The 27,988-nt window shown below is 32.4% G+C and overlaps 1 protein-coding gene across 7 annotated transcripts; it reads right to left on the bottom strand.

The window, feature by feature from the left end:
- Window positions 1–882: 882 nt before the first annotated feature.
- Window positions 883–16,884, bottom strand: LOC110093981 (aldo-keto reductase family 4 member C10-like). 7 transcript variants are annotated; one of them, XM_028693084.1, is made up of 4 exons: window positions 16,813–16,884; window positions 14,753–15,328; window positions 4,188–4,454; window positions 883–1,284 (listed from the first exon to the last, which is right to left on the bottom strand). In XM_028693084.1, exons 1-4 carry the CDS (start codon window positions 16,867–16,869, stop codon window positions 1,024–1,026), a joined length of 1,161 nt encoding a protein of 386 aa, XP_028548917.1. In that variant the 5' UTR covers window positions 16,870–16,884; the 3' UTR covers window positions 883–1,023. The 7 variants fall into 7 exon arrangements, with proteins under 7 accessions (XP_028548917.1, XP_020674722.1, XP_020674721.1 ...); XM_020819063.2 differs by lacking the exon at window positions 16,813–16,884 and adding an exon at window positions 16,482–16,806; XM_020819062.2 differs by lacking the exon at window positions 16,813–16,884 and adding an exon at window positions 16,572–16,806.
- Between the last annotated feature and the right edge of the window lie 11,104 nt (window positions 16,885–27,988).

Raw genomic sequence — 27,988 nt, 5'->3', positions numbered from 1 at the left:
AAGTAGCAAAAAAGAAATCCAAAACTCAGCCACCTCTACCATCTGCTGATTCCTGATGCTCCTTCTAAGTAAGAAATGATTCCTGATGCTCCCTTCTATGTTCGATTAATTATTTTGTGCGGACACAGGATGTCATCTGAACTTCATTATGTATCGCAGCTGTGTACCAAATGACGTGGCGCATTATGAGCTACATCCAGTGTCCGCACTGAATAATTTCTCTCCATGTTCAGCCCTTCCCTCTTTTTGATTTTGGTGTATCACAGGCTGCATTTATACCTCTCTACTTCTTTAACACATGAAATTTACTTCCCTTTCATTTTTAATAGCTATAGCGCCCAATTTCCTAACAAAGTTAATATTGTGATGTGATTGATTACTGGCCTTCCTTCAAAAAGAATCCAATCCTACCATTCCAAACAAAAATCTACAAAGTTATTCTTTCAATGGAAAATAAATGCCATGGAACCCCAAGTCAAAACTTTGACGGAGATTCATTTTTTACTAAGATGTAACGGCTTTCTTGCCATCCAGAAGCTCGAATACTTCCCACAAATATACAGGAAAAAAAAAATACTGAGATAGGATTGTCGAGAACCAGATGGTGCCAAGCCATTTGGATGTTCATTTTGATTAGCCAAGAAGAACATCATTTTTCTTGTCCAGAAGGATTGAATATTCACCGTAAAGAGAAGCACGAAGAAATATTCTGTGCGGAGTGCGGAGGGCATTCGGAGGCCAACAAAAATGCGTCATGTCATCTCATTGGTGGGTACCCAGCTCAGTACCCGCACTTGATACTGCTGGGTACCCAGTGCTTAACCGGACGGTTCTCCCATCCGATCTCCGTACAGAATAAAACAGCCCAAATACCAGCAGACAGAAAAAATTAATTATTTTCATTTGACATATAGACATCACAGTAACATATTATGGTTTCAGCAGAAATCTCATTAATATATATATTCTTCTCTTGGTAAATAAAGGAATTCTGTAAAGATATTCATCATTACATGCAAGAAGTCAAGAGCTGTCTTCAGTGTCATCATCTTCAACCTCGTGCACAGCCTGAAGAGGACCCCTTCCAGAAAGCAACCCGCTTTCAGATGTGTTAACTGGCCAATTTCCAAATAGGCAGATCTGGGGCTCTATTCTGTTGAGTCGATTCCACTCTTCGTCTGACAACGACCAATCGAAAATATCAATGTTCTCTATAATTCTATTAGGCTTTAGGCTGCAAGGTAAGACACTAGTGCCTCTTTGTAATCCCCATCTCAAAATCACCTGTAAGATGTAGAGTTACATAGCATCATGATTTTATAACTATAATGGCTTTCATGTTGAGTCAAAATTAACAAAATTAAGGTTTTGTTTGGGACGGCTTTCTTACTGCTTCTTAAAGCTACTTTCTAGTAATTTTTGTACTAGAAAGTAACTTTAAGAACCAGTAAGAAAGTCATCCCAAACGAAGCCTAAAGCTGTCAAGAACCAAGATATTCAAAATGAATGATATAAGAGATTGATGGACATAGAAGGGAAAGGCCAAGCTTCAACAAGTTAGATGAGAAAGTCAAGTTTTTGTATACAACAATTTCAAGTCAATGTTCAGCAGGCCAGATTTCTCTTCAAAAAAAAAAGGTGATGAAAAGGGAATTTGATTGATATGATCACATTTTTTAGAAATAAAAAAGCAACCTTCATCCATTGTAGAGATAAGACTACATAGATCTCTCTCTCTCTCTCTCTCTCTCTCTCTCTCTATAGAAGTTTAAAAGAATATCTACATAAAAATGTCTATAGTTTACTATAATGGTCAACATGAACAAACATAAAACAGATAATTTTGAAGTAAACATTGTTCTTAGTTAGTGGGAATGTTCAAATCAAAATAAACTTATAATATGACATTCTTCTTTCATGATAACACTTGGAAACAGTTTATTCTCTTTGCCATTACACAAGGCATAAAAGAGGGTAAAAGGAGGCAATTCTAATTGTAGGAAATAAGGACAATTCCATATTGACAATAACTTAGAAATTTAGTTGAAGCTCTTCACTAGACCATCAACAAGAACCATCTCAATATCCTTGATGATATGAGAAAATGATAGTTTCTGTCAAAACCAACATTCTACAGCTGTTGAAGAGTATCGATAATAAATGAATAAAGCCAACCCAGATGGTGCCAAAACTATAAGGTAGTTTTTTTAACTAATCCTATGCATACTATGTCAGGAAAGGAGCACGCCAAACTTGATGATACCAAAATGCTTACACATAAGTATGACGAACAACAAATAATAAAAAGAAATCAAGAATCATAAAAAGAGAACATCAAGATTTATAAGGATTGGATTACGCAAGCCTATGTTCACAAGAGAAGAAAAAAGATTCGATCCACTATGTTGAGCACCAACAAGAGACTTATTGTTGATCCATGCATTAAGAATCACAAAAAAGAACAAATCGACGACACAAGCAGCAATCAAGCAGCACGATGCGCTACTAAAGTGCTCAAACTGCGTTCAATCGCATCTTTTGTAATATTGCCTAATGGACCAAATCATCTAAAAATGATTGTAATATTGGAACGACCAAATCATCTAAAAATGATTGTAATATTGCCTAATGGACCACACGCGCGAGGAAAAAAACACCAATCTCGAGAAAAACAGCATCAATCTCGAGGAAAAAATGCGTAAATCGAGGCACAAAATTCTATTTCTATTTTATTAGTCTGTCATAATAAAAAATTATTATTAATTTTAATAATACTAATGAATTTGATTTATGTTTCTAATGCTCTTCCGTACGATCGTCTGTTCCCGCCCCGATATTATCGGGCTAGCCGGGCCGGGTCGTGACATGTACACTCCAGCAATCCTGGCCAACGCTCTGCTCCAACCCCAATCAATTCAGTCGAACCCGCCAGCTCTCCTGTTCGCAAGCCGTAACCTCAGCATCAGCTCGAATCTTGATACCACCTCCCTCTCATAGCCAACTTGTTTCTGCTCCTCCCAGCCAAACAATACCCAACCCTTGCTCACTATGTCGAGCTCTCCTCCAATTGAACCAATAGCTCACACCAACAACCTTCTCTCCCTCTGTTATTATAATTATTATTTAAAAAAAAAAGAAAGAAGAAAATAAAAAAGAGAAAAAATATATTTGTGCACGTTTTCGTCGCCGCCGTCACCTCAATACCTCCGTCATCATCTCTCGCACAAAGTATAATCTTCTCTAAACTTTAAAAAAAAAACCCAAATCTAGTTTTTAGCGCTTGTGGCGCAATGAGCAGACCACCTATGTGCACTTTTCTTAACGCGATGGGAGAGAGCTCGGTGCTACTTTTGTGATTAGGTGAGCGAGCCTTGGGGATACTTTTCTTAGTGTTGCGGGGTAAAACTTAAATACCCGTACGCGCTCAGGCTGGTGTGGAAAATTTGCAAGTCTTTCGCACAGGTACCTATGCAACTCATGCATGCCTTTCTTGGCATTGTGGGAGTTTCAAGTAAACGCAATTTGCATGCAATCAATATCACCTAATGGCAAACAGACATGACAACCCGCCTGCAAATGATAATACTTCTTACAAATATATACAAGAAGACTACAATGAATGTCATGATATGTTTATGACCAAAACATGAAAAATATGCAACAAATGTAACAACCTCCCTATGATCAATATCAAATAGCTTGCAAATGAATATGTTAATTCCCTACAAACAATGGCGATTGATGTATAATGAATGCCATAGATTTGGGAGAGCCGGATCTTCCTCTCTAATTGAATATCAAATTGTATCTCATGTTTTTCTTCTTAGTTCCCTCAATAAAAAAAGAGTTATTGTATGTTCTTCTTCCTAAATTTCTTGTGTCACTCTTAGGTTTTGCTGAAATTGCATCCAATTCCTATCATATTAGGATACACAAAAATTTCAAATTTTGCAAAAGTTTTTTTTTTTTTCCAACCAACTATAAAGAAGCACTTTGATTGGTTAATTGGCACCAAGTTGGACAAGTTGCATGTGAGAAATATGAGGAGAACACAAATAAGAAATTCTAATTAGCGACTTTTATATGGATGAAACAAATTCAAGTATTCTTATAAAGAGAAGTACTGAAAATATGCTAAATTTGAAAATTTTAATCCTTTTCTGAGTGGAGAAGGTAAAAATTTTAACCTGTTCAGGTGTCTTCTTATGATGTTCGGCAATGTCTCCAACAACAGAAAGCTTCAGCATTGGTCCATGAACCGATCTCGATCTTCTGAAAGCTATTCTAGGAGTTCCAGGCTCATCTTCTGAGCCACTATCTGAAAAGCCAGAACCTGTGTTCATGCTAGGATTACTTGCAGGCACTCCCAGAGGAGTATGAGCTGAAACATGAATACCACTCTGTTGGCAAAACTTTACAAGTTCATCCTGCCTCCAGAATGGATGCAACTCCACCTAGCAATAACCAATTTATTTATATTATTTAAAACCACTGCAAGTTATGTAAGATCATGTTTGAAGTTGGTGTAGATATCTCCAGTATGTAAATGGCCGATAGAAAATAGTATCTTAAGAAATACAAGCAGCTTATAACGCACAAAATACAACATTTAGTTAGATCCAAATAATCATAACCTATCAAACTAAAATGGTTGAATGCAGTTATACATGATGTCATTTCTGATTATCCACCAATGTGATCATATTGCTTTTAATCAGTGAGATCTCTGCTGAAAAGAGCAAACAGCTAGAACAACAGAGGTAAAAAACCGGTAGGCCCGACAGTCGGGTTCATCAGAGAACCAGAATAGCACAAAATCGGTAGAAAACCGGTAGGCCCGACAGTCGGAACCAGACCGCAAAACTGGCAATCGGTGTCGGTTTTCAAAAACTGCTCGGTTCGGTTTATAAGGAGAAATTAGCAAATAAAAACCTAATATTCCCAATTGAGCTCATATTCCTTCCTGTATCCCGTCGCCTGCTCTCACATCTTGTTCAAACATCTAGAGTGTAGCCTCTCGAGTCTTCCGCATCCCTCTTCGTTCGTTCGTCAACTCAACGAGGGCTAAGGTGACAAAGGCATTATTCCTCTTCGGCATCACATTCATTTCTCTATTTTGCTTCAAATCTAAACGGTGGAATGTAAGTTTTTAAAAACCCTAATTTTTCTAAGTTTAGTTTTGATAATTTTTTTAATGTTTAAGTTGAAAAGATTTTGGTATGAGCTTTTTATATGTTTGAATTGGGATTTGATTTTAATCTTGAAAACCCTAATGAAGATAATGCAAATTTTAACAAAGTTATTTTTATCAATTAAAGTAAAATTGATTTTGTTCTTGATTCTTCGTTAATTAATATTGTTTTTGTATTAGCTTTTTGTATATTTTGAATTAGGTTTTGGTATTCCTACAAGTTAGGGTAGATAAAATTCATTTATAGTATTTATTTTTTATTTGATTAAAAATAAAATAGAACTGAAGAATGTATGCATTCTTCAACACCCAATGCACAAAAGAGGTTGACAAAATATATGCATTCCTCCCCCAATGCAATGTCGTTTGGTAATCCTGTGTGAGAACCAGGAGCCACAGGATGTCCAGACCACCTCGTGCGGGAACATGGAGCCGCAAGGCATGTCGTTTGGTGATATTGTTTGAATTACAATTACTCTCCATTTATTATGTTAGTTATAAATCATGCTTAAGTTATTTGTGAAATATTTGTTTATGATTTATAGACTTACTTGATGCCACATTTGTATTGTGTTATTTGTTTATGTTTTATATATTTAATTAATGCCACATTTAAGTGTTTTGATTAGTGTGATATGAAAATGGAGTTTAGAGTGAAGGTAATAAGTTTCAATGAAATCCATAAGTCATATGATGTTAAATGGTTGAGGAGGTGAAACTAATTTTATTAATTTTTAATAATATTATTATTTATTACATCATCAAGTTCGACCGATCGAATTGTGAACCTCTCTTTCTTCCGATTCGTTGTCCGGTCTGATTTTCAAAACATTGTATATATCCGATATAACTTCTTGATCTAAGACTAAGTGAATAAAATTTGTTAAGGCACGTGAAAGGTTTAGGTTTAGACAGGTTAAATACGTAAACAAAATATATTGGTATGACAATACCAAGTGATTGACTCCCATTACTAGGCTCAAGCTTTTAGTTTGACAATAAATTTGGCCACTAATGCATCAGACCCAACTTCAATTCTCTTTTGATTTACACACTATGGGTAGTATTAAAGCAAATGGTTTCGATAGGATCGATCCACAAGCTTATAGAATTTGTGGCTCTTAAGGAACTTGGTCGACTTCTATAATGATTAAGAAAAGTACAAGGATGAGTGACTCTCATGATGAATACATGTGAGGTGAGCTATTAGTGATTAAATGATACTTGAGGAGCTTCCATTTAAGAGGAATTAATCGATGTGAGCTCTAATGTGAGGCGGAGATTGCAAAGACATGTGAATGGTTTGGATGTGGGTGTAGAAATATTAAGGAATCGGCGTTCATCTATAGGCATAACATTTTGGGTTGAATATAAATTTAACCATTGGTGCATTTGCCCCAACTATAACTGCCCACTTGATAAAAAAAGTGGAGAAATGCCTTAGGGGTACTTTATTTGAAGATAATTTTATTTACTTAAAAGGGTGAATTTTATAAAGTTGCACTTAGGTTGTTATAAAGATCTCAATGTTGTATGATAAGATAGTTACTAATAATCGGTTTTAGTAAAAATAAAAATATTAAGATAGATGCGTATCAAAATTAAAAGTGTTACATTGAGAAAGAATTATATAAGATAAATATGTAACACTTATTAAAAATATGATAATTTATGAAAATAGATTTACACGGTTCAAGCATTCAAAATAAAGAGCAGAAGATTAATCAATAAGATGGATAAATAAAATTAATGTGGAAGAATTATGATTAAAAACTAGGTGGACCAAAAATAACATGGACTAAAGTTATGCAAAAAGACTTATGAGAGAGAAATTTCAGGGGTTCACGTACGTACAACACTTCCCCCCTAAGCTTGAGCTTGAGAAAATACTTTCCTCCAATTTATTAGAAAGCTTGAAAATTTGAAGTGGACCCAAGCCTCAGCAAAAATATTTTCTAATTATTCTGAGCTGAGAAAATGAGTGACAATGTTCTTTAGTAGTATTGTTTCTCGAATAACATCGCAAGCAACGCCAATGTGTTTTATTCTTTCATGAAACATAAGATTATTAGTACTAGACATAACGGCTCGATTGTTATAGTTTAGAACCATATGTTGAGTAAAATGGAAAACCAATTTCCACTAGAAGGATCTTAAACCATATCATTTCACACACAATATGATGGTTCTATATTTTCCTCTGCATTTGATATGGCCACCACTATTTGTTTCTTTCTCTTCTATAAAACCAAATAATCCCCCACCAAAATACAATCCCTTGATATGAATTTACTATCATCAATGGACCCAACATAATCCATATTAGATAAAGCTTTCATATTAAGGTGTTTCTTCTTTTTATATAGAAGTAATTTTCCAAGGGACTTCTCTTTATATATTTTAGGCGAAATCTCTGTGAAGTGTATTATTTTAAGCCCAATCTGTCTTCTGAAAATTTGTCTCGAAACTTAATTCCTTAAAACTCTCCTGAAAGCAAGGGAGGCCGGGCACGAATTTTCGGAGCCCACATGAATATAATGAAATCATTCTTTGATGACAATCAAAGCTTTTATGAGGTAATTAGAATTTCTTGTTGCTTGATAAAGCTTATGGAAGCATGATAAAATAAAATTTCTTATTCATAAATATATGCCTTGAAACTTGTATCTTTGTTCTTTATTAACTCCCCCCTTCTTCAAAGACATTTCTCCAGGAGACATAAATATTTGATAGTGGATTAATGTGATGCTTGAGTTATTAAATACTTTGGTTATGATCAAAATAGAATTATGACTCACTTTATTGAAAGATAATAATCCAAGAAAGCAAAATTTAAATGAGAAAACCCAAAGTGAGATCAAATTTTTTTTTCTTGATTACAAGAAAGGAAATATTTTAATCTAATCAACTTTCAAAAAGGTTAGTTTGGGCAACCAAATCAAGTAAGAAAATAAAGTCATCACACCCTTAACTTCTTGAAGAGGTCATTAGAAAATAATAATTTCAAATTATAGATGAAAAGAAGCCAATGAGATGTGGGGTGGATACTTCTCCTTTATCACAAGAAAGAAAATTCTTTAAATGAATGAACTTACAATAAAAGGTTAGTACATGTCACCAAATCAAGGGCCAACACCCGAAGCCACTAAGCTCTTAACTTCTGGAAAAGGAGATTAAAAAAATTCTAGATAAAAAAATAAGTTATTGAGGAGTCAAAACTAAGATAAGAAACAAGTATTAAAAGAAAGAAGAAATCAATGAAGTTATTCTCATACCCAATGAGATGGATCTTACTTAGTTCTTATACCAAGTTGATAATATATCGAAGATGATGGTGAATGACGATATACTAGGAGTTGATCTTGGCCATGGTGAAATAATGGACACAAAGCCTAGACATATAGAATATAGATTGGTGGAGAGGAGAAATAACACCGTCATGAACTATAAAAAAAAAATCACATACTTTATTCATGATTAAAATAAAATTTAAAATATTATTTAATGAAAAACTAACCAAAATTCTCATAGGATAAAGCCACAAAGCCCTATTTATGAAAATGCACAAAGCATTCTACATCATAAAACCCAAGCTTAGTTTCTATTATAATGCTATGACATATTTATAGCTATTACATGATAATTACACGAATAAAATTATTCAATAAATTTCATTCATGGGATTGCCATATCCTCTTTAAAATTGAAATTTAAAATTACATTAAATAATGCTTTATGGAATCCTCCTTAATTTAAGCTTTATTTCAAAGAAGAGAGTGTGTAGAGTGTGTTTAATTTGAAATTATCTCAAATAATACTTCATTAACATTACTTCTCCTTAATTTAAGTCTTCCTTGAGGGGAGAGAGTTTTTTTTTTTAATTTGAAGTTTGAATTTGCCTCCAATAATTCTTCATTAGAATAACTTCTCTTAATTTAAGTTATTTTTCAAAAAAGAGTGTTATTTAATTTTAAATTTAAAATTGCCTCCAATTATACTTCAGTGGTACAACTCCTTAATTTCAACCTTGCTTCAAGGGAGGGAGTGTTGGCCAAAATTTGACATGGCTTATCAGACATTTAAATTTAAGGAGACGCCATAAATTGAAGAGAGACAAATAGCCAAAAAATTTATGAGTGGAGGTGGAGGGTCAGCTAAGAACAGAATCTCCATAAGTATCATTAAACTTTGATGCCACATAATTAATATAATAATATCATTCTTAGGTTGAAATCCAAGCCTTTTAGAGGCAACTAATATTTCTTCTTGTGTGATAAAGCTCGTGTAAACATGATTAAAAATAGATTTTCTTCTTCATGAATATGATACCTTGAAACTTGCATCCTTCTTCCATGTCAATATACTTCCTTGAGATAAACAAACTATTTTCTCGTAGGCATATTCTATTTCCAATAAGTATTTGGCTCAACCCAGATATTTAGACAAAAATTAATATTTCACTAAGTAGATTGATGAATATAGGGGCAATGTTGGAGACGGTGACATCTAGGAGCGAAGTTGTGGTCAATAATGGTGTACAAGAGAGAGAGCGTGGTCAGGAATTAAGGAGAAGATGACACGTGATAAAGGAAGCACTAAGAACCAAAAGAGTTTGAAAGTAGCATGAAAAGAATGAAAAAATCAAAGATATCCAAAAATATTAAGGGTAAAAAAAAGGCGGATCGCCCAATACAAGATGAAGAAAGGGTAACATTATCAAGAATAGTTAAAGAGAGTCACTCATAGGAGTCAATTAATAAACTAGCAAACAGTTAATGTAGTGTCCCTAGAATTATCATAGAACATCAATGTGAGGGCAACACGAGTAAATGATAATATTTATATCTAGCAATTTTATTCTGAGGCATATAGGGAGGACATGATGTATGTTGAATGATTTTATTATCAGCACAAAATATTTTAAATTAAGACTACATAAATATCAATAGGAAGAGTCTTAATCATAATAGAAAACTCTTTTCAAACAAAATTTGTGAAATACAAACAGTGTCAAATTAATATTTGAATAAACAGACTCGAGTGACATGAAAAAAAAAATCATAAATAAGAATAACAAAATATTTAAAACCTATATGGGAAAAAATTGGACTTAGACCACAAATATTCAAATAAGCTTACTCAAAAGGGGTACTAGGACTAGACAAGAAAAAGATAGCCAAATAATGATGATTACCAATATCACAAGCATGACATGTGAAGATGGAGAGGAAAAGGGTAAAAATAAACTACCAAAGATGCTATCATGGAGGATAATTGAAATAATAATGTTATTGATATAGTGCGATTATGGAAGTGAAGGTGATGAGATTGTAAGGGTTATGAAGAAAATTTCACTAACTTCAATAACTCTATCAATCTTCTTGTTTGTACTGAGATCTTGAAACATAAATGAGCCGGGTACAAGATTAAAAGAACAATTTTGAGAGTATGACAATGTATTAAAAAAATTTATAGGAAAATTGAGAACATACAATATGTTATAGAGAGCTAAGCCCATGGAAAATGATACAAATCCTTTTTAAAGCGCATAGAAGGGGGGGATATTAGCAACAACAACAAGTGGGACAGAGGTCTCAAAGGAGAAAAACAAGTGACACTTATCATCATATCTAAAGATCACTAAACTCTATAATCCAAAACATGATAGAAGTGGCCTCAACCGCAATGTTTAAAATTGCGCATTCGGATATTGAGGCGTTTTTCATTCGTGAGGCGAGGCGTAAGCCTCAAGGCGTTTTGAGGCGTAAGCCTCAAAATCAAAAGATTGCGTAAACATAGAATGATAAATTTTTTATATAATAATGAGTGAATAATATAAAACATAAAAAAAGCATAAGATATGAAGTGAAATCAAAATATCTCAATAATAAGACAACATGAAATATAGTTCTAACTCAAAATTCTATCTTTCTCAAATCCCAGTATTCTTTTCATTAACATATAATTCCAATTTCCAAAAATAAATAGCAATGACATATCACATAAGAACTCATAAGTCATCAGCACTGTCATCACTAAGGGGTTCTTCATTTGAATCATCATTATGGTGAACTGTTCTCTCCCTTTCCTCCTCTCCTATAGAGTCTAATGTCGGACATTTACTTCAAGATTTATGTAACTTTTAATATATATAGCGTGAGGCATAATCCTCATGCCAGTGAGGCGAAGCGGGCCTCAAGGCGGGCCTCAACCAAGTTGAGGCGCAAGCCTCATAAAAAAAACTCAAGTTGTAAGCATCGAGGTGTTTTTTACCGGAATTGCGCAAAGGCGGTCCTCAAGGCGAGCCTCATATTGCGCAATTTTAAACCATGCTCAACCGAACTAAAATAAAGAGCAAAAAGAGAAGAAAACAAAGTTGTTTGGGAGTTCTAAACAAGGCGGTCATAATCCTATTGAGATAAAGTGATTGATCTTAAAGCAACATTCGGAATGAAAGGTCAACAGTTAATTAGAGACATGTTGAGCAATAGAGAGAAGACCAGACTTGGCCCAACACGATTATGAGGCATGATTAGAATGATCACAATGATATTAAGGATAAAAAAACTTTGCCCTTGTCACAACCACCATCAATTAGACCACCAAAATGCCAGTCGCAAGAGTAGATTGATCATAAACCATATGAGAAAGAAGCAAGAGCTCAATGAATTAAAGAACTAGAGAGAGCATTAATAATGTTGGGCACAATAGAGCTGGCCATCATTTGTAATAGAGAAAAGGATAAAACCAAAAGAGAAAGTTGGAAAAAAGCTTTTCATTATATTTTCATCAATCAATAGATTCACTAATAAATGGCTTGTATTGGAAAAATTTGTTCCACTTTCCACATAAGCAACTGTAGTAGTCTTGGAGAAGCACATCATTTTATTAAAGAAACAATATCTCAAAATATAAGGTGTGAACATAAGAAATATTATTTTTCAGAAATAGGTGGAATAAAAATAGCCCCATTTTTTAAATTACCTCAGAACACTACAATTAAAGCCATAAATGGTTCAAGGTTACTGAGTAACTAGGTGAGAACAACAAAATCAATTGAAAGCTATTTCAAAAATTTTGGCTTCAATGAGAGGCAGAGGAGATGCATCAATTTGCTAAAGTTTATCAAAAGAACCAACAAGAAAACAAAAAATTTGTAGGTAGTACTAATTGTTAGGGATGGTTTCGTCGCAAGAAGAGAAGGAGATGCTATGCCAAATTGAGAAAAGAGGTAGAGAGAATCTAAAAAAATTAATAAAAAACTTAGATCATGGCAATGAGTGAAGGCTAAAAAAGAACAAGCTCCAAGTACGAAGACAAAGACAAGGCAAGGGCAGACTGCAAACGATATTGCAAGTGTTGGCGAGGTACTAGAAGCAATGAGGAAGAGCAAGGAAAGGTCATGCACGAGCGAGTGCATTTAGGACGAGAAAAGCAACAACAAATATGTGCAAGTAGCTCAAGACAAAGATGCACAAGAAGTGCATGCATGACAACAAAAAAAATGCAAGCGGTGTGAGCATAAGCATAAGTGAATATCATGGCAATGAGAAAGCGCAAGTCGCACGACAATGAACAAGCACGTGTGACATGAGCACAAGTGAGGCAACAAGCAGACACAACCACAATAAGCGAGTGAGAGAGCAAAAAAGCAAGCTAGTGAGGGGGAAGGGTCGTGTGTAGACCAAGCCAGTGAGTAAGGGTGTATGAATGACAATGAAAATGAGAGGGAAAGAAGGGGTACAGTAGCAAAGTTTAGGATTAATGCTACTCCAATAACCTGTTTAAGAGAAGAAAACTTTGTTATATCTTATTAATTAAGAAGAGCACCTATATATAAGCAAATAAAGTAAATACAAAAGATAAAAAAAATAAAGAGGAAAATACCCACCATTATTAGAAAATAACATCATATTTCCTACTAATCAGCTTAAAAGTGCTTCCTCACATTTTATTTCTAAGTCATGTTTTCCAACAGAGACCATGGTTAAATCAATAATTAGAAAAGATACATTCACAAAAGAAATTCCTTTCACATGGATAAAACACAGTTAGCTTAAAGTTGCTAGGGATCATAAGCTATGATGCACAGACACGGACATTGCGACACGACACGGACACGGGACACGTCAGCTATTGAAAATATAGGACACGAACATGGGTTGGACACGGTATTATAATTTTTATATTTAAAAAATAGTGTATAAAAATTAAATAAGTATAATTTTAAAAATAATTTGAAAATAATAAGTCATTTAACTAGAATTTATGCTTAAAATTATTAGTATTAATCGGACACGTTTTCGGCGTCGATGCCGTTTATCAGTCCCCGAGAGAGGAGATGAAAATACCTTCAATGCCAAAAAGAAATAAAAATGAGAATATTCGATGATTGGGTATTAAGTGCGGACGTTGCTTTGGTGTTGTGGATAGGAAATAAAAAATTTAGTTTATATCCCTCCAAATACAAGAAATTATATTTAAAAAAATTCATAAAATATTTAAGATACGCGTGACGGACACGCATGTCCAATTTGTATTTAATATTTTTTAATCGGACACGTTTTCGGCATGTCCGACATGTGTCGGAGGAGTGTCGGACGAGTGTCGTGTCCGATACGGTGTCAGACACTGCACGCCTATTTGAGAAGAAGTATCGGTGCATCATAGATCATAAGAGATGCCATAAATATTTAATCAAGTGTATTTTTTTATTGTAGAAGAAAGAGAAGCCCTTCAACAAAAGTATATTAATTAAGAAAAAATGAGCAAGAATAGTCAATTGAAGTTAAAAAACATCTAGCTTTCCTAGCACATCTAGAACTCAACCCTCTAAGAGCCTTAATATGTGAAGCTACTCCTCGTTAAATGCTATGAAAATAAAACAAAATGCACATCACAAGCACCTTGAGCTTTTGAATTTATCTATGTGCATAGTTTCCGCTCAAAGCAGCCAACTAGCAAGTGTGCATTCCAACCATGTGATGTACTACTGTGATCAGATCATTTTACATGTAATTCACATATATATTAGTTAATTGGACAACACTTAAACACAGTATATATCAAAGAAAAATAGAAAGAGTAGATTATTGAGCTTATGACCTTTTAATCATAATACAGTCCAGCTTGTTGACTGCTTTCTTTTATGAGATGATTTATCTTCTAAAAAAGCAGACGAAGTTAAGAGAAAATTATAGGGTGTGTTATAATTTCCAACTTGATCTCTCAACTAATCAAAAAAGTCGAAGCGAGAGATCAGAAGAATTATGTTGAAGGATCAAAAGAATCAAATTTTAATAAATTGAGGTCCCAAATTGGAGAATAAAAAAGTAAATTATCAAAATGAAACACACCCATAATATTTTGTGGGCTAATATGATCATTTTCTCCTTAGTTAAATGGCAAGCATGATTTTAATCTAACAAAATTGGTCAAACAGTAAAATATATAATGCAATTAGTATGATGATATTCAAAATAGCTCCTTTGCAGAGTGCAAGCACCATTCTTTTCAAGTAACTATAGAAATTCAAATTTATGAAAATCTAATCAGACTAACCTGGTTAACAGCCGGAACAATTTTAGCAAACTGAAGTAGTTCATTGATTTGAGGAATAGTGAAATTGCTAATGCCAATGGCACGAACAAGGCCCATCTCCACTAAGTCTTCCATAGCTTTCCATGTCGGTTTCAACCGCTGCAAGAACTGCTTATATTGATTCCCTGATTTCAAAGGAGGGTCTGTGGCATCTTCCAGAGCTGAACTCTCAAGCCAATGTACAAGATACAAATCTAAATAGGACACACCAAGACTTTCAAGAGAAACTCTAACAGAATTCTCAACCCTCCTATAAGAATTAGAAGGAAAATACAGCTTAGAAGTCAAGAACAAGTCTTCCCTCCTAAGTCCGCCATCAAAGGCTTCTGCCAGTGCTTTGCCTACTTCAACCTCATTTCCATATAGATGTGCACAATCTATGTGTCGATATCCAGCCTTTAATGCTGCTGTCACAGCTTCAATGCAGATGTCGCCTTCGGATTGCCATGTCCCAAGCCCTATAGCTGGAATCTTGGCTCCAGTATTCAAAACAAAGTAGTTCTCAGCTCTTGACCCTTTTCCTCTCATTCTGTCAACCTAAGAAGAAAAAACAAGGGGGAGGCAAGCCATTAGAGCTAGTTGAGACTAGAGTCAAGTTACAATCACAACACTGACTCATTTGGTTGCTTGAAAGTATAGAACATGCTTTAAAAAGCAATGATTTTGCCTTCATTCATTTCAACTGTAAAAATTGAATCACCATATTTGAGGATAGTTGAGGGGATTTTGAAGGTGTTTCTAGAGTTTAAAACTGATATCAATTTCTAACTTCATGCAAGTAAACGATAGAATCTAATAAATTCATCATTTTTAGAAGTGCAACACAACTCCCACCTTAAAGGGAAAATGGCCGAACTTAAACTTCAAAAGCTATTTCATAAGAAGTAGCAGAAGAAGAACAAGGACCAACTATGTTAGTTCCTTTCTGAAGCAGCAAGAAGTGTGACAGAATAGCAATCAAATAACAAAGGAAAATAAAACCTAGAAAAATTATTCTGCAGTTAAAAAATGGAAAATCACAATTAGGTTAAACTTCTTAAAAGAAAAAAATATATCATAAAATGAAAATTTTGAAAAGAATTATGAAACCTAATTAAAAATGAAAGGTTATTGGATCCAATTAAGAGTTCATCTAGGGGAAAACCCCATAATTTGCATGTAAATATAACCGAATAAAGCCAATAGCGAATGCAAAAGCCTCATGAAACTACAATCTTAAGCAACAATAATAAAACAATCGATGACGATAAGCAAAGTCAAATTGAGATGAGATTTACCACAAAGCCCCGTTCAACAACACAGACACTTAGCCCCCAAGCGGAGAAAACTGAAGCTAGCAAGCAAAATTAATCTTTTTTTAAAGATGAAAACTCAACTCAACAACCCTCAAAAAACCGCACAAGCCTGGACAATGGATGAAACAGAATGCAACATTAAGACAAAAAATGAAAAGAAGCTCCTTTTTCTGCCCTGCTCTTATTAGCAACTAAATAGAAACTCGATACGCGATTTCCTCGCCAGTATCCATCCACAAGAATTCCAAAACACAAAAAAGTATTCAAAATCGACCAAATACCATCGAAACCCGCAAAAGAAACCTTAAGGAACAAGAAACAGAAGAAAAAAAGTTAAACAAGGAAAAAAATCACGTCTTTTTCCTCCATCTATCTCCAGCTTTTCCAACTCTCACCTAACAGAGAAGAACATAGATCTACCAAGCCCACCAAACATTATAAAAGAAGAGAGAGAAATAGACACGAGCATGAAGAGGAAGGGATACCGAAAAGTTACTCTTTGACTGAGACTGAAGGAAAAGAAAAAAGTCCCTCTTTTCTGCTTTGTCGCCTCCCAATTGTAAATCCCTTCTTCTCTCCCCAATCCTAGGTTGCAAGCTTTCTTCTTTCTAACGGTAAAGGGAAGTGTAGGAAAGAAAAGACGAACTCAAGCTGAGAAGACGTTTCGGTAAGTTGAATTAAAGGAATTGCAGCAGTAAAAACAAAAGAGTGAACACCCAAACATACAGAAGTCTGTGTACTTAGCCGTTTTCTCATAAGAATAATGAGAAGAACAGGAGGCATGGACCCAATCTCTTATTATAGGGTTTCCTCAAGGAAACTGTTAACCAATGAGGCCAGAGAAACAGCTAAGCTAGCATTTAAGGTATTAATTTCAATCATTGGAGGCATTGTGGGCGACATTTTCGTCCAATTGCTAAAATTCCCAAAAAAAAAAAAAATCCAATTGCTATTAAATGTCAAAATTTTAAACATCTCTGGTTGTTTGATTCATATTATTTTCCTTTCCATGCAATAATTTCCGAATCTTAGATTCTCACCTTTGATTTTCTATGACTCTGCATTATTTTCCAGGATTCTGATTTGGTCCCATTTGTTTAAAGAACGGTAATTTAAATTAAATCGAATTATTTCAAATTTGCATGAATCTCTACATTCCTTTAACAAAGAAAGAATGTCATTTTATAAAAAAGAACATGTTTTAAGTTGAAATTAGCTTAAGAAATAGACTAATGAAAAATTTTAAAAAAGAACAAATACAAAATATAATTATCGGATTTCTACCTTACCGTGATTTTAAAAGAAATCGAAAAATAAAATTATTGTTCCTTATGAAATCAGAATTTCTTAATCTGATTTCTTAAGAAAACATTTTTCTAATAAAATATTCTGCCACTAAAAACTTCTTTTAAAATAATTTTTGTTTACGTTATCAGAGAATAGGCATGTTACATTTTCTATTTTTGCTTATAAAAACTCTTTTTTTATTTATAAAAACAATTTATTATTATTATTTTTAATAGAAAGTATAAATTATAACTAAAGTAATTCATTAAAAATTATTTTAAATTGTAAATATTTATATTATTTTATAGAAAATTTTTTAGGCCCATTCTTAGCAAATTTTTTGAAAAAGTACCCTTGTCAATTTCTTTTCTTTACTTTTATCTATTTACCATTTTTTAATTTTTATTGGATTTTAAAATTTATTTTTAATTAAAAATGTTCTTGAATTTATATTGTCTAATACTATTTATATTTGATTTTTGAATTATTATTTTAAGTTTTTATTTTATTTTTTTAAATTAGTGAGTATAAATTTTTTAACTTAATGTAAAAACTGATTATTTTTAAAAAATAAAATTAAATAAATGTCCTTATTCAAAGTAATTTATTTAACTAAAAATATATATACAAATTAGTTATTAATTATACAAATAATCATAATTAAGACAATAAATATAAATATAATCCGATTTATTTATTGTTGATTAAATATAATATAGAAGTTATATTCTATGAAGTATTACATTTTGATGTATTTCTCTTGAAGTTTAATGGATTGTTAGATATTTATATCACCTTGAACATATATGATGAATTTCACAAAACTTGAAAAATTTTATGATTGCTTATTTTTTTGTATGGTTCACACATAAATCAAAAGATTAAATTTTTTATTTGTTAGGATATAATCACAAATAATCCTACCAAAATATATCATGTATAATGAATAAAATCACTGTTAATTAAATAAATAAATAGGTGAAAAAAAAAAAAGGATAAACACAATAATATTTTATGTGGCTTTGTTCAAACCAACATATGTCCACGTATAAGCACCAACAATCTTAAGACTTCACCATCCAAAATACTCATTTACTAGCAAGTCAATAAAAATTTGTTACATTGCTTCGTAGTTGAAGGGTGTAGCACTTAGATCAAACAAAGTCACACTTTTAAATCTAAAAGCTAACAATAACAATAAAGATTATAGTGCATAAAAGATTTTATTGATGCAATATTTTTATAAGAATACAGAAGAAATATCAAGAGTGTTTAGACAAGATATTTGAAATCAAGAACTTTTGATTCATGCGAGAAAATTTGAGTTTGGCATCTTGAAAGTTTTTAAGGGTTAGAAACATGTAGTATTTATAGGAGAGCATTAGGGTTAATAAGATATATTAGAGAGCTAAAGATGGATCCAAATAAGCAAGATAACGAAAAAAAAAAAGCTAGAAAAATGAACACTAATACCAAAACAAGTTATCAGTCAGCCGATATGTCAATAATAAAGGTAGAGTGGCTATGAGTGGAGAAATACAAAGGTCTAACAAAAAAGTATCATGCTCACTTTCACTTTGTGAATGATATATAAATAATTATTGAATTATCGCTACTTATCAACACCTATTAAAGGATGATTGATGCTCATAAGCAACTAAAGAATTTAAAAAAAAAAAATTTAAGAAAATAATTTTGCAAACTAAATAAACAATGAAATATAAATAAATAAGTCAAATTAGTCACATAAATATTAATTAGATAATAATATATCTATAAAGGTGGACAGATATGATACTTTGACTTGACCTACTTCATCTCATTGTCTTAAATACAAAAGTAAGTTCAATAGGACCAAGATAAAGTCCTCAGAACTTCATATGTTGACCTTGGCCAATACCCTCTTTTGGTGATATATATTAATCATTAATTGGTGTTTGTTGAGATGAGGGAATTGCATACCCACTGACTCCCTTATAGTCGATGGCTCCATTAGTGGTTGATATCTTCTTATTTGACTTTTAGCATATTAAGTGAGTCAACAAGCTAACTCAAATATTGGCCATTCATTTTCAATTGACTTGCTTCTTGGTCTTGTGCCAAATACCTCTTATCCTTTTTAGCTTTTGAGTCAATCCCTTTTTACCTTCAATTATTGGTCTCATTCTTAATCTTAGGTTTCCAACAACCCCCCTCAACATTTAGTTGCTAACATCTTGTACTTTGACTAACCTTCAAGTTAATTTATACATGCTTTGACTCAAATTCACTTCATAACTTTTAATTATTTTATTTATTATCAAGCACTAAGCAGAATTTCCTCATCACCCTAGCTATTGCCTCTCTAGTCATTAGTCGGTTAAGAACTTTTCACAAGCCCCCAAATAAACATTAGTTATTTTCAAAGAAAACTTATGATTCATGATATGGATTATATGGATGCTTCAAGGAAGAAGTTGAGCTTAAATGGCTATAACATGATCCACTATAAATCAAGTTTAGAGCATTCAGCACTAAGATAGGATTAGTAGGGAAACTCTTTATCCTCCATTGCATTATCATTGAGGTAAGAAAAGTTTCCCAATAAATCTCAAAGTAAGTGATTTGTTGTCGAGAGAGAATTAACTAAATCAAGATTGTTAAGGTGGCTATCTTCCCAAACTTGAACAAACAACTATAGTTACTTAGCTCAACTTCTTAGGATGGTGAGGCTGAACATAAGGGAGTTTTGGGTAGCTACTCATGAGATGGATATTAGCTGTTAAGTTTAAGGGTATCTAATCACTTGATATTGAACTCAAGTTTGGTAAGTTCATCGGTTTAAGTGAACCCACTTGACTTAAGTCAACCATAGAAGGACCATAATAGTCTTAGGCTTAGCCCATTTGAATTTGGGCTAAATTTAACCTAACTAGTTTAATGGATTCCCATTAGCTTCATTATTGGTTAAAATTCAAATCAAGTTAAGCATGGTTAATGATGGGTTAGCCTAACCTTTTTAACTCAGTTAAAGCCTTCTTTAACAAACTAGATTCATATATCCCTAAAGTTGCACATAATTGGTTTATATATGATTTAAATTTGATTTCAAAGAAGTATTATATGTTGGGATTAGTTAAGTTTTGATGTTGAGTCAACAAGTTTAGTTGAACTTATGTTGGGTGGGTTTTGACTAAGATGGGTTCTTATGAGTCTTAAGTATAATCCATCCAAAGATTGGATTAATCCATGGTCAAACTAACCTAAATAGCCCATATCCCCTATATGGTCATATTGAGTCTCATATTTGATCAGGTCTTGTCCATGGCTAAACTTCGTTTGCTTAAAATCACTTAGTTTATGAAATGGTTCTTAAGAGTTGCTATGACATCCTAGGATAAGTATTAGACTAAATCATCCCACGAGCAGGTCAATCGGTCACCGACATATCGATAGATTTCTACTGAATTTGATTAGATTATTTTAATTTGTATTGGATTTGGTCTTAGGGTAATGCCTTATCAAGGTTAAACCACTCTATGATTGTGTTACCTTACTCAAAGGGTATGCATGAGTCTACCTGGGTTATTTTGGATGATATAAGTTCAAGTTTAAATTTGAGAAAGAACACAATTAGCTAGAGTTTGAAGAGACATTAAGTCTGTCATGCATTAGAATCATATAAGGCTAGTCTAATGATTAGAATTTTTATCAAGGCAGTAGTAGGTCAAGCTAAAGTCAATGTGGAAAAGCACTAAGCTAGGGTAGATAGGATTATTCTAAGGCAATTTAAAAGGACATAAAATGAACTAAAAATTCCTAGGGTTAGGCTATGTCATACTTCAGGATCTATATTAGTTGCATTTATTTTTCATTTTAGCATTTGACTAGGCTTACCAATTTTAACATTTAATGAGTTTTTATATAGCTGAATTTTTATTCTTACCCTTTCTTGAAAACATGTAAAATCATGTAATGAGCTTATCAATTTCAAGAAAATTTATTTCACATATTTGAGTTATTATATGCTAGGCTTATTATAGGATCAAAGTATCATACTATCATGCCCCAAAATCTAATTTGTACTAATTGCATATTTATATCTTTTAACCATCTACCATAGCCATTAATAATCAGCTATATAACAATTAACAAACACAACTGAAGCAATCTTTCATTTCATTTCTTCAAAACATATGAATTTACATTTCCATAATTCACAAATATATATAGTAGCCATGATAATATCTATCCATTCAATCCATCTTAATACATTTATGACTATGAAATAATAAATAAAAAAATATAAGAGATACATATTTCTAGAATCTAATCAGCCTCACTTCATTGAGTCCTTATTCTTCACTAAAATCATATAAAAACTAGCTTAATGAGAAGAAGCCCGGTAGGTCACCTGAACCTAACATGCACCCAATGCAAGAAAAGTATAAAATTATACACGAAATCATTCAAGTCATATCAATGTAGTATGTCTTTTAGTATGAGGAGTATTAATCATAATGAATCATAACATGAGTAGTGATCAAAGTGAAATCATGAGTAATCATAAGCATGAAATGGATCTGTAATCATTAATTTAGTTATATCCCAACATATCAAGAACAATGTTATGGTGAAACTATCATGGGAAGCATGTAAAGTAATATACTTATAATTTGGGTTTATCGAATATTAATGCATGTCAACATTATAAATGTTATTTGTAAGTCGTATCAAGTTATTTTTGTGGCATTTGCTAGTCTCATGTATCATATGTATCACGTATATGTTTTTGTATCAGTGCCATGGTGCATCATGTTCATTTATTAAATTATGTATCATATTACTCATATATCATATAGCTTATACACGTTCATGTTACTTCTAGTTATCATGTCATGTATATATGTACATATTCACATTAATGCAAGTCTGGATATCCAGCTAATCATATGGTATTTTCTTATATCTTGTCATATCATGTTATATGTCACTATCTTATGGTTATGTAAGAGTTATCATTCCTACCGTTAATGTATCATAACTACTTATGACTCCTTATTTTGTATTGAGATTACATCTCAAACTCATTATTTAAAAGAAATTATGTTGACCCACTCTCGTATATAGGGTATCTTACTCATGCTAACTTGAATTAGTTTATAACTAGCCAACATTTCTTACATCGCACATTAATGTTATATCTTACATGCAATGTATTGTATACCATATATGTATCTTATGAAATTTAATATGTAGAATATCATGCTATTAATATGCATTTCCTACCAATATACCTACCACATTATGCATGTTATTTCAGCTGAACTGTAACATATATATGTCATGTTAGGTTTACTAAGATAGATGCAACAATCATAAGTTATTTACATGTGTACCTTCATTCTTGTCATTTCAATTAAAATATTGTACGTGTAATTCTACTCGTGAAAATACAAGATGATCATACCAAAATATACAGAATAATCATATCCTATCATATATGAAAAGTTATACCGAGAAAGTTTATTAAATTAAAAGATAATGCATTTTAACCAGATTTGAGAAAGATAGAAAATCAAAACTTAAAATCACCAAAAATAGAAAAAAGATTCATGGTATCTATCACAATCGAAACAACTTTTACAATTGAGAAAACATATGAAAATACACTGATGTGGAACTTCACTCCCTTCTCTTCTCTTTCTCTCCCACCTTCTCTTTTCACTTCTCATTCCTCTCTTCTCAGCCAAGGAATGAAATGGGGAGGTTGGGTATGGGGCTTAGGAACTTAAAATGGGTGAGTTGTATATTAAAAACAAATAGAATTTCAAACCTAACACAACAATGCTAGATGATGAATACCTCAAACCTAAAAGGCTAGCGCCGCAGACCCAACTTTGGGGTCACTATGCCTACACAACCATAACTCATAATACAGACAAGCCAGCATTGCTGCGCTCACAAGCATTGATTTACGACGCTCCCCCACAAATATTCATATATCCAGGAGGTTTCCTGTGGATCATTAAGAGGTTATTAATGGGTCTTTTATTATGAAAAAAAAAAATTATGATCATTACACAAAGATACTTAGAATTTAGATAGGCCAATTCATGGTTATGCCCACCTAGTGTATAACTAAAAAAACATAGATCAACTATTGTAAAGGAAGAGTGAAGAATTTAGGCTAAACCTACCAAGGCATGGATCTAATCAACCCCATTAAAAAGTAAGCCAACAAAACCATTATACAATCACATAGATCATCTTCTTATAACATTATTCAAAAATTACAAAAACTTGCCTATTCTGGTCAAAATTAGAATAAACTACTTCATCCAGTTCAAGTTATCCATCATGATCTTCTTATCCTAGTATAACAAGAAATTTAAAATTAAAAGATGATAAGATTAACAACAAGAATGACTAGAAGTGCATGAAGGAGCTTTAGACTGACATTGCTTAATTTTTCGAGCAGAATATAATTCAATTGATACGAATATTAACTAAGAAATTTTAGTCCGAAATATACTTTCAATTATATTTAGCCTTCGTTTGGGATAACTTTCTTTCTACTTTCTAAAGCAACTTTTTAATATAAAAATTTTTTGAGTTAAAACTTTTTATTAAAAATTTATTTTAGAAAGTCAAATTTTAACACAAATTTTTATCCAAATTTATTATTATTATTATTATTATGACACATATAAAGTCAAATTTTTATTTTATTTTCAATCTGATTAATGAATTTACTATACATAGCATAGCTTCAACGTCATGTAAACAGTGATGCCCGGTCTTTTCTCTTTTATTAAGCTTGGTAAGTACATATCATTATGGACAGTTGAATTTCGCAATATAATATCAAGTTTCAAATATGAACGGTTTTTTTAGCCGTTGAAATATGGAGTAAGAACGATTATAAATAATACAAAAAAAAAAAGCTTCTTATGTATGTGGTTATGATATGTAATTGTTTATTGTTATTTTTCTAAGACGCGGAAAGTGTAAGAACTTAAATGCATAGCATATTTATAGACCACTTCATATTGCAATTAAGTCATGATAAAATGAATGTAATATGAAATTAAAAAAATGCGACGATCATCGATAGTGTCTGTGGCAAGTGGTGGCGACTAACGGTGGCAATGTCGGCGGTGAGGGCGATGCCAACGGCAAGTGGTGGCGACCGGCTAGAAGCGACGGTGGTTAGCGGCAAGAGAACCAATATACATCAAATATATCATAATAATCATGATTGCACTATCCCAACTTCCAACCACCACATTTTGTACCAAATCTAACAAGATAGACTCAGCACAACATCAACACGCCAGATATACCCAAAATACATGATCAATCATCGCTACTAGAAATGCTAGGTTCTGCCTCCTTCGCATGAGCCCGTTAGGGGTGTAAATCAGTCGAGTTCTTACTTAATTGAGGCAAGTTCATTTTATTTATACTATGCTCGAAATTGAGTTCATTTGTTGAGCTTGAGCTCTATTTGCGTAAAAATTTTGATGCTTGAGAGATTGACACATTTTGGAGTTTTTTTTTTTTTTTTTTTTTTTTGAATCTAAGAAAAAATAATAATTAGACTAATATAAATATTGATGTGTTAATTAATATTAATCGAGCTATCTCGACAAGCCAATGAGTCAAGTTAGGCCGAGCTCGAATTTAAGCTTCAACTTGAACTTGTAGTCCGATAAGTTCAAATCACAAGGTCGTTAGCAAGACGGGTTCGAGCTGGCTCATAATCTGGCTTGGCTCGCTCGCTAGTTTTGAGATCATTTGCTATGCTATATTGCTATATAGTTTTGAATTTGATATTGAGTTTTTTTGGAGGAGATTATTTTAGAAAGTGAGGGGAATCTTTATGAACACATTATTGTTATTTTAAGCGATCCTTGGAGAGGGAAAAGAGGCTTAAAATGCTTTGAAGGGGATTGGCTAGCTTGAGCACTTGGACCAACAAAGTTATTACTTCTCCTCATTTTATTTTCTAAATATCAATCATGTATTTTATTTAATGTAATATGTTCTAAACTCATTTTAGAAAGGCTACAATATAAACTAGAAGTTGTGAAATTTCTTCTATTAATAAATTAAAATGCTATAATTAATTGTACGACAAATATATCTACTACGATTTGATTGTGTGACATACACATTCAATTTTTCAAGAATTTATTGCATTTAATTTACATTCAATTTAATTAGTTGATGTAGAAACACCAAAGCCAACTATTAAAAGCCGCACGGAATCCTCCTCAGGAGTGGATATATGATTACCCAAATTAACTATGCACTAAAGGGTGTCAATAAATAACACGATCCAATAATATGGCCTACATTATACTCAAAAATTTCGGGCGCAACTTGATCCCATAAATATTCAAGTGAGGCGAACTTGATTGTTATTCGATTCAGGCTCGAATTGACCCAAGTAACCTGAAATTGACCCAATTATCATTCAGGTTCATGTCAAAAAGTTTTAGATCAATTGGTTTAAATGAGTAACACTTAGATAACTTGTAACGTGTTGATCCAAAAAATATATATGATTCATATAATAAACAAGTTAAACGTAACAAAATATGGGTCAAATATTTTGACCCATATATATGTGGGCCCAAAATAACACCCTTACATACACTCATTGACTAATTAGTTCAAAACAAAAACATGACACAAGTTTCATTAAAAGTGGGCAAACATTACAAATATGATTGTCTCCTCTTTTTCCAGAAAATTCCAAGGGAAAATGAGCAATTACTTCTTTTTTTTATTTATTAATTTAAGTTCAAATTTTATTTTATTTTATTTGGAAGTTGGGTATAAAAGTAATTATAGATAAAAAATTAAAAATTAAAAAATAATTACAGATAAAATTGCACATGAAGTTAATAAATATTTAATTAAAAGTTTATAAGTTTAGGCTTTGTTTGCAAGTTTTCTTAGCATTTTTTAAAGCAGTTTTGTAGTAATAAAACTTTTTAATTTAAAAAGTTATTTACTTAAAAATTGATTTAGAAAGTAGTAAGAAAGATGTCTCAAATAAAGTCTTATGCTTCGTTTGGAACGACTTTCTTACTATTTCTCAAAGCACCTTTTAGTACGATAAATAAATTTTTTATACTAAAAAACTGATTTAAGTAGTTGTAAGAAAGCCGTCCCAAATGAAGCCTTGATCTGTAAGTTCCATCTTAACACTTTTGGTCACCCAATTGGTTCGATCCACTAATAAAATCGTTGTAGCATACAACCAGCCAAAGCCAAGTAGAGCGGTTGAATCCGTTGAAATGGCGAACCGGTCATAATTTCATTGAACTTGTAAGTTCTTATTATAAATACTAAATTATCATTATTTTGTATTCAAGATGTTAACAATCAATTTAGAATTAAATAATTTAAATAAATTATTTTAACTTAAGAGAAAGTAAGAAAACCTAGCTCTCTAATTTTTTTCGATCAATTGTATGCCCAATTTGCTCACTCACTTTCGGTCGAAGTTAAAATTATAATGTTTATATTTTTAAAATGAGTATTTTTATTTTTATCATATATTTGTATTATTAGTACCTCATTTAAATACTATTTAAATAATTTATAATTTTATTATATCATTTAGTTCAACCTCTTTGTTCAACTCAAATTAAATAATTTATTTCACAAAGTTACAATGCATGTACCTTTGTTTGTTTGTCTTTAATCATGCTAATAATTAGGAGTGTCAAAATAGGTTGAATGGCAGGATTTGGGTTCGAGCCAAAGTTAACCCGATCCTAATCCAATCAATCTGAATTTGACCCATTTAATAAAAAGATTAGAATTGTCAATTCGAACTTGACCCACTAGCAACCAACTCAAGAGCTAATTGCTATTGATCTTCATGAGGTTGAGTGGCAATTTAGGCATATCTTCAGATGTTTTGTCAAGAACAAATTTTTTTCTCATCCCTATTTCTTGAAAGCTATGAGGCCTAATGTGGAGAAATTATTCTATGCATAGACCGGACGCAGAACCCATCTGGAGACCAACCAGAATGTGTCACGTTAGCAGTACCGAGTCGCGGTATCAAGCAATACCGAGCCGCAGTATCGAGCAAGAGATGACGTGACACATTATGATTGGTCTCCAGATAACGTTCGGCTTCCACATATAATAATTAATCCCTAATGAGAGTCAAACTAGGATGGCGCATGATGGGCTTATTAAGGCTTAGATGGGACCAGGGAGCTTGAGTTGGGCCTCGTAAGCCATTGGCTCAAACTTTTATGCAAGAGAATAAGCATTAACAATACATGATCGGGTAAACCACTAGTATTTCCCCCCTTTATATTAACAGTTTATAGCTTGTGTTGAAATCCTTGACAATTTCTTGAGCTTCTACTCAGTGACCTTAATATTTTAAGATTGTGGCAGGCATGTAATATTAATGTTTTTGATGTTATATATGTAAATAGCATGAAATAAAGTTGTATATATGTAAATTTCTCTTAAATAATTTATAAATTTATTATATCATTTAGTTCAACGTCCTTGTTCAACTCAAATTAAATAATTTATTTCACAAAGTTACAATCCATGTAACTTTCACTTATTAATAAAACTTATGTTTAATGCT

This window comes from Dendrobium catenatum, unplaced genomic scaffold (genome assembly GCF_001605985.2).
Source record: "Dendrobium catenatum unplaced genomic scaffold, ASM160598v2 fragScaff_scaffold_0, whole genome shotgun sequence".
NCBI lineage: Eukaryota > Viridiplantae > Streptophyta > Magnoliopsida > Asparagales > Orchidaceae > Dendrobium > Dendrobium catenatum.
Note: the sequence above shows the minus strand (reverse complement) of the source record. Positions and strands in the feature narration are given on the sequence as shown.

Excerpts from the sequence above, each read along its gene's own strand:
- LOC110093981 (XM_028693084.1), bottom strand. The coding sequence starts at position 16,869 with ATGCCTCCTGTTCTTCTCATTATTCTTATGAGAAAACGGCTAAGTACA. Across the intron at positions 15,329-16,812 it reads GGCTAAGTACACAGACTTCT|GTTGACAGAATGAGAGGAAA; the intron begins GTATGTTTGGGT and ends TTTTCTTCTTAG. Across the intron at positions 4,455-14,752 it reads TTGTTCCGGCTGTTAACCAG|GTGGAGTTGCATCCATTCTG; the intron begins GTTAGTCTGATT and ends GGTTATTGCTAG.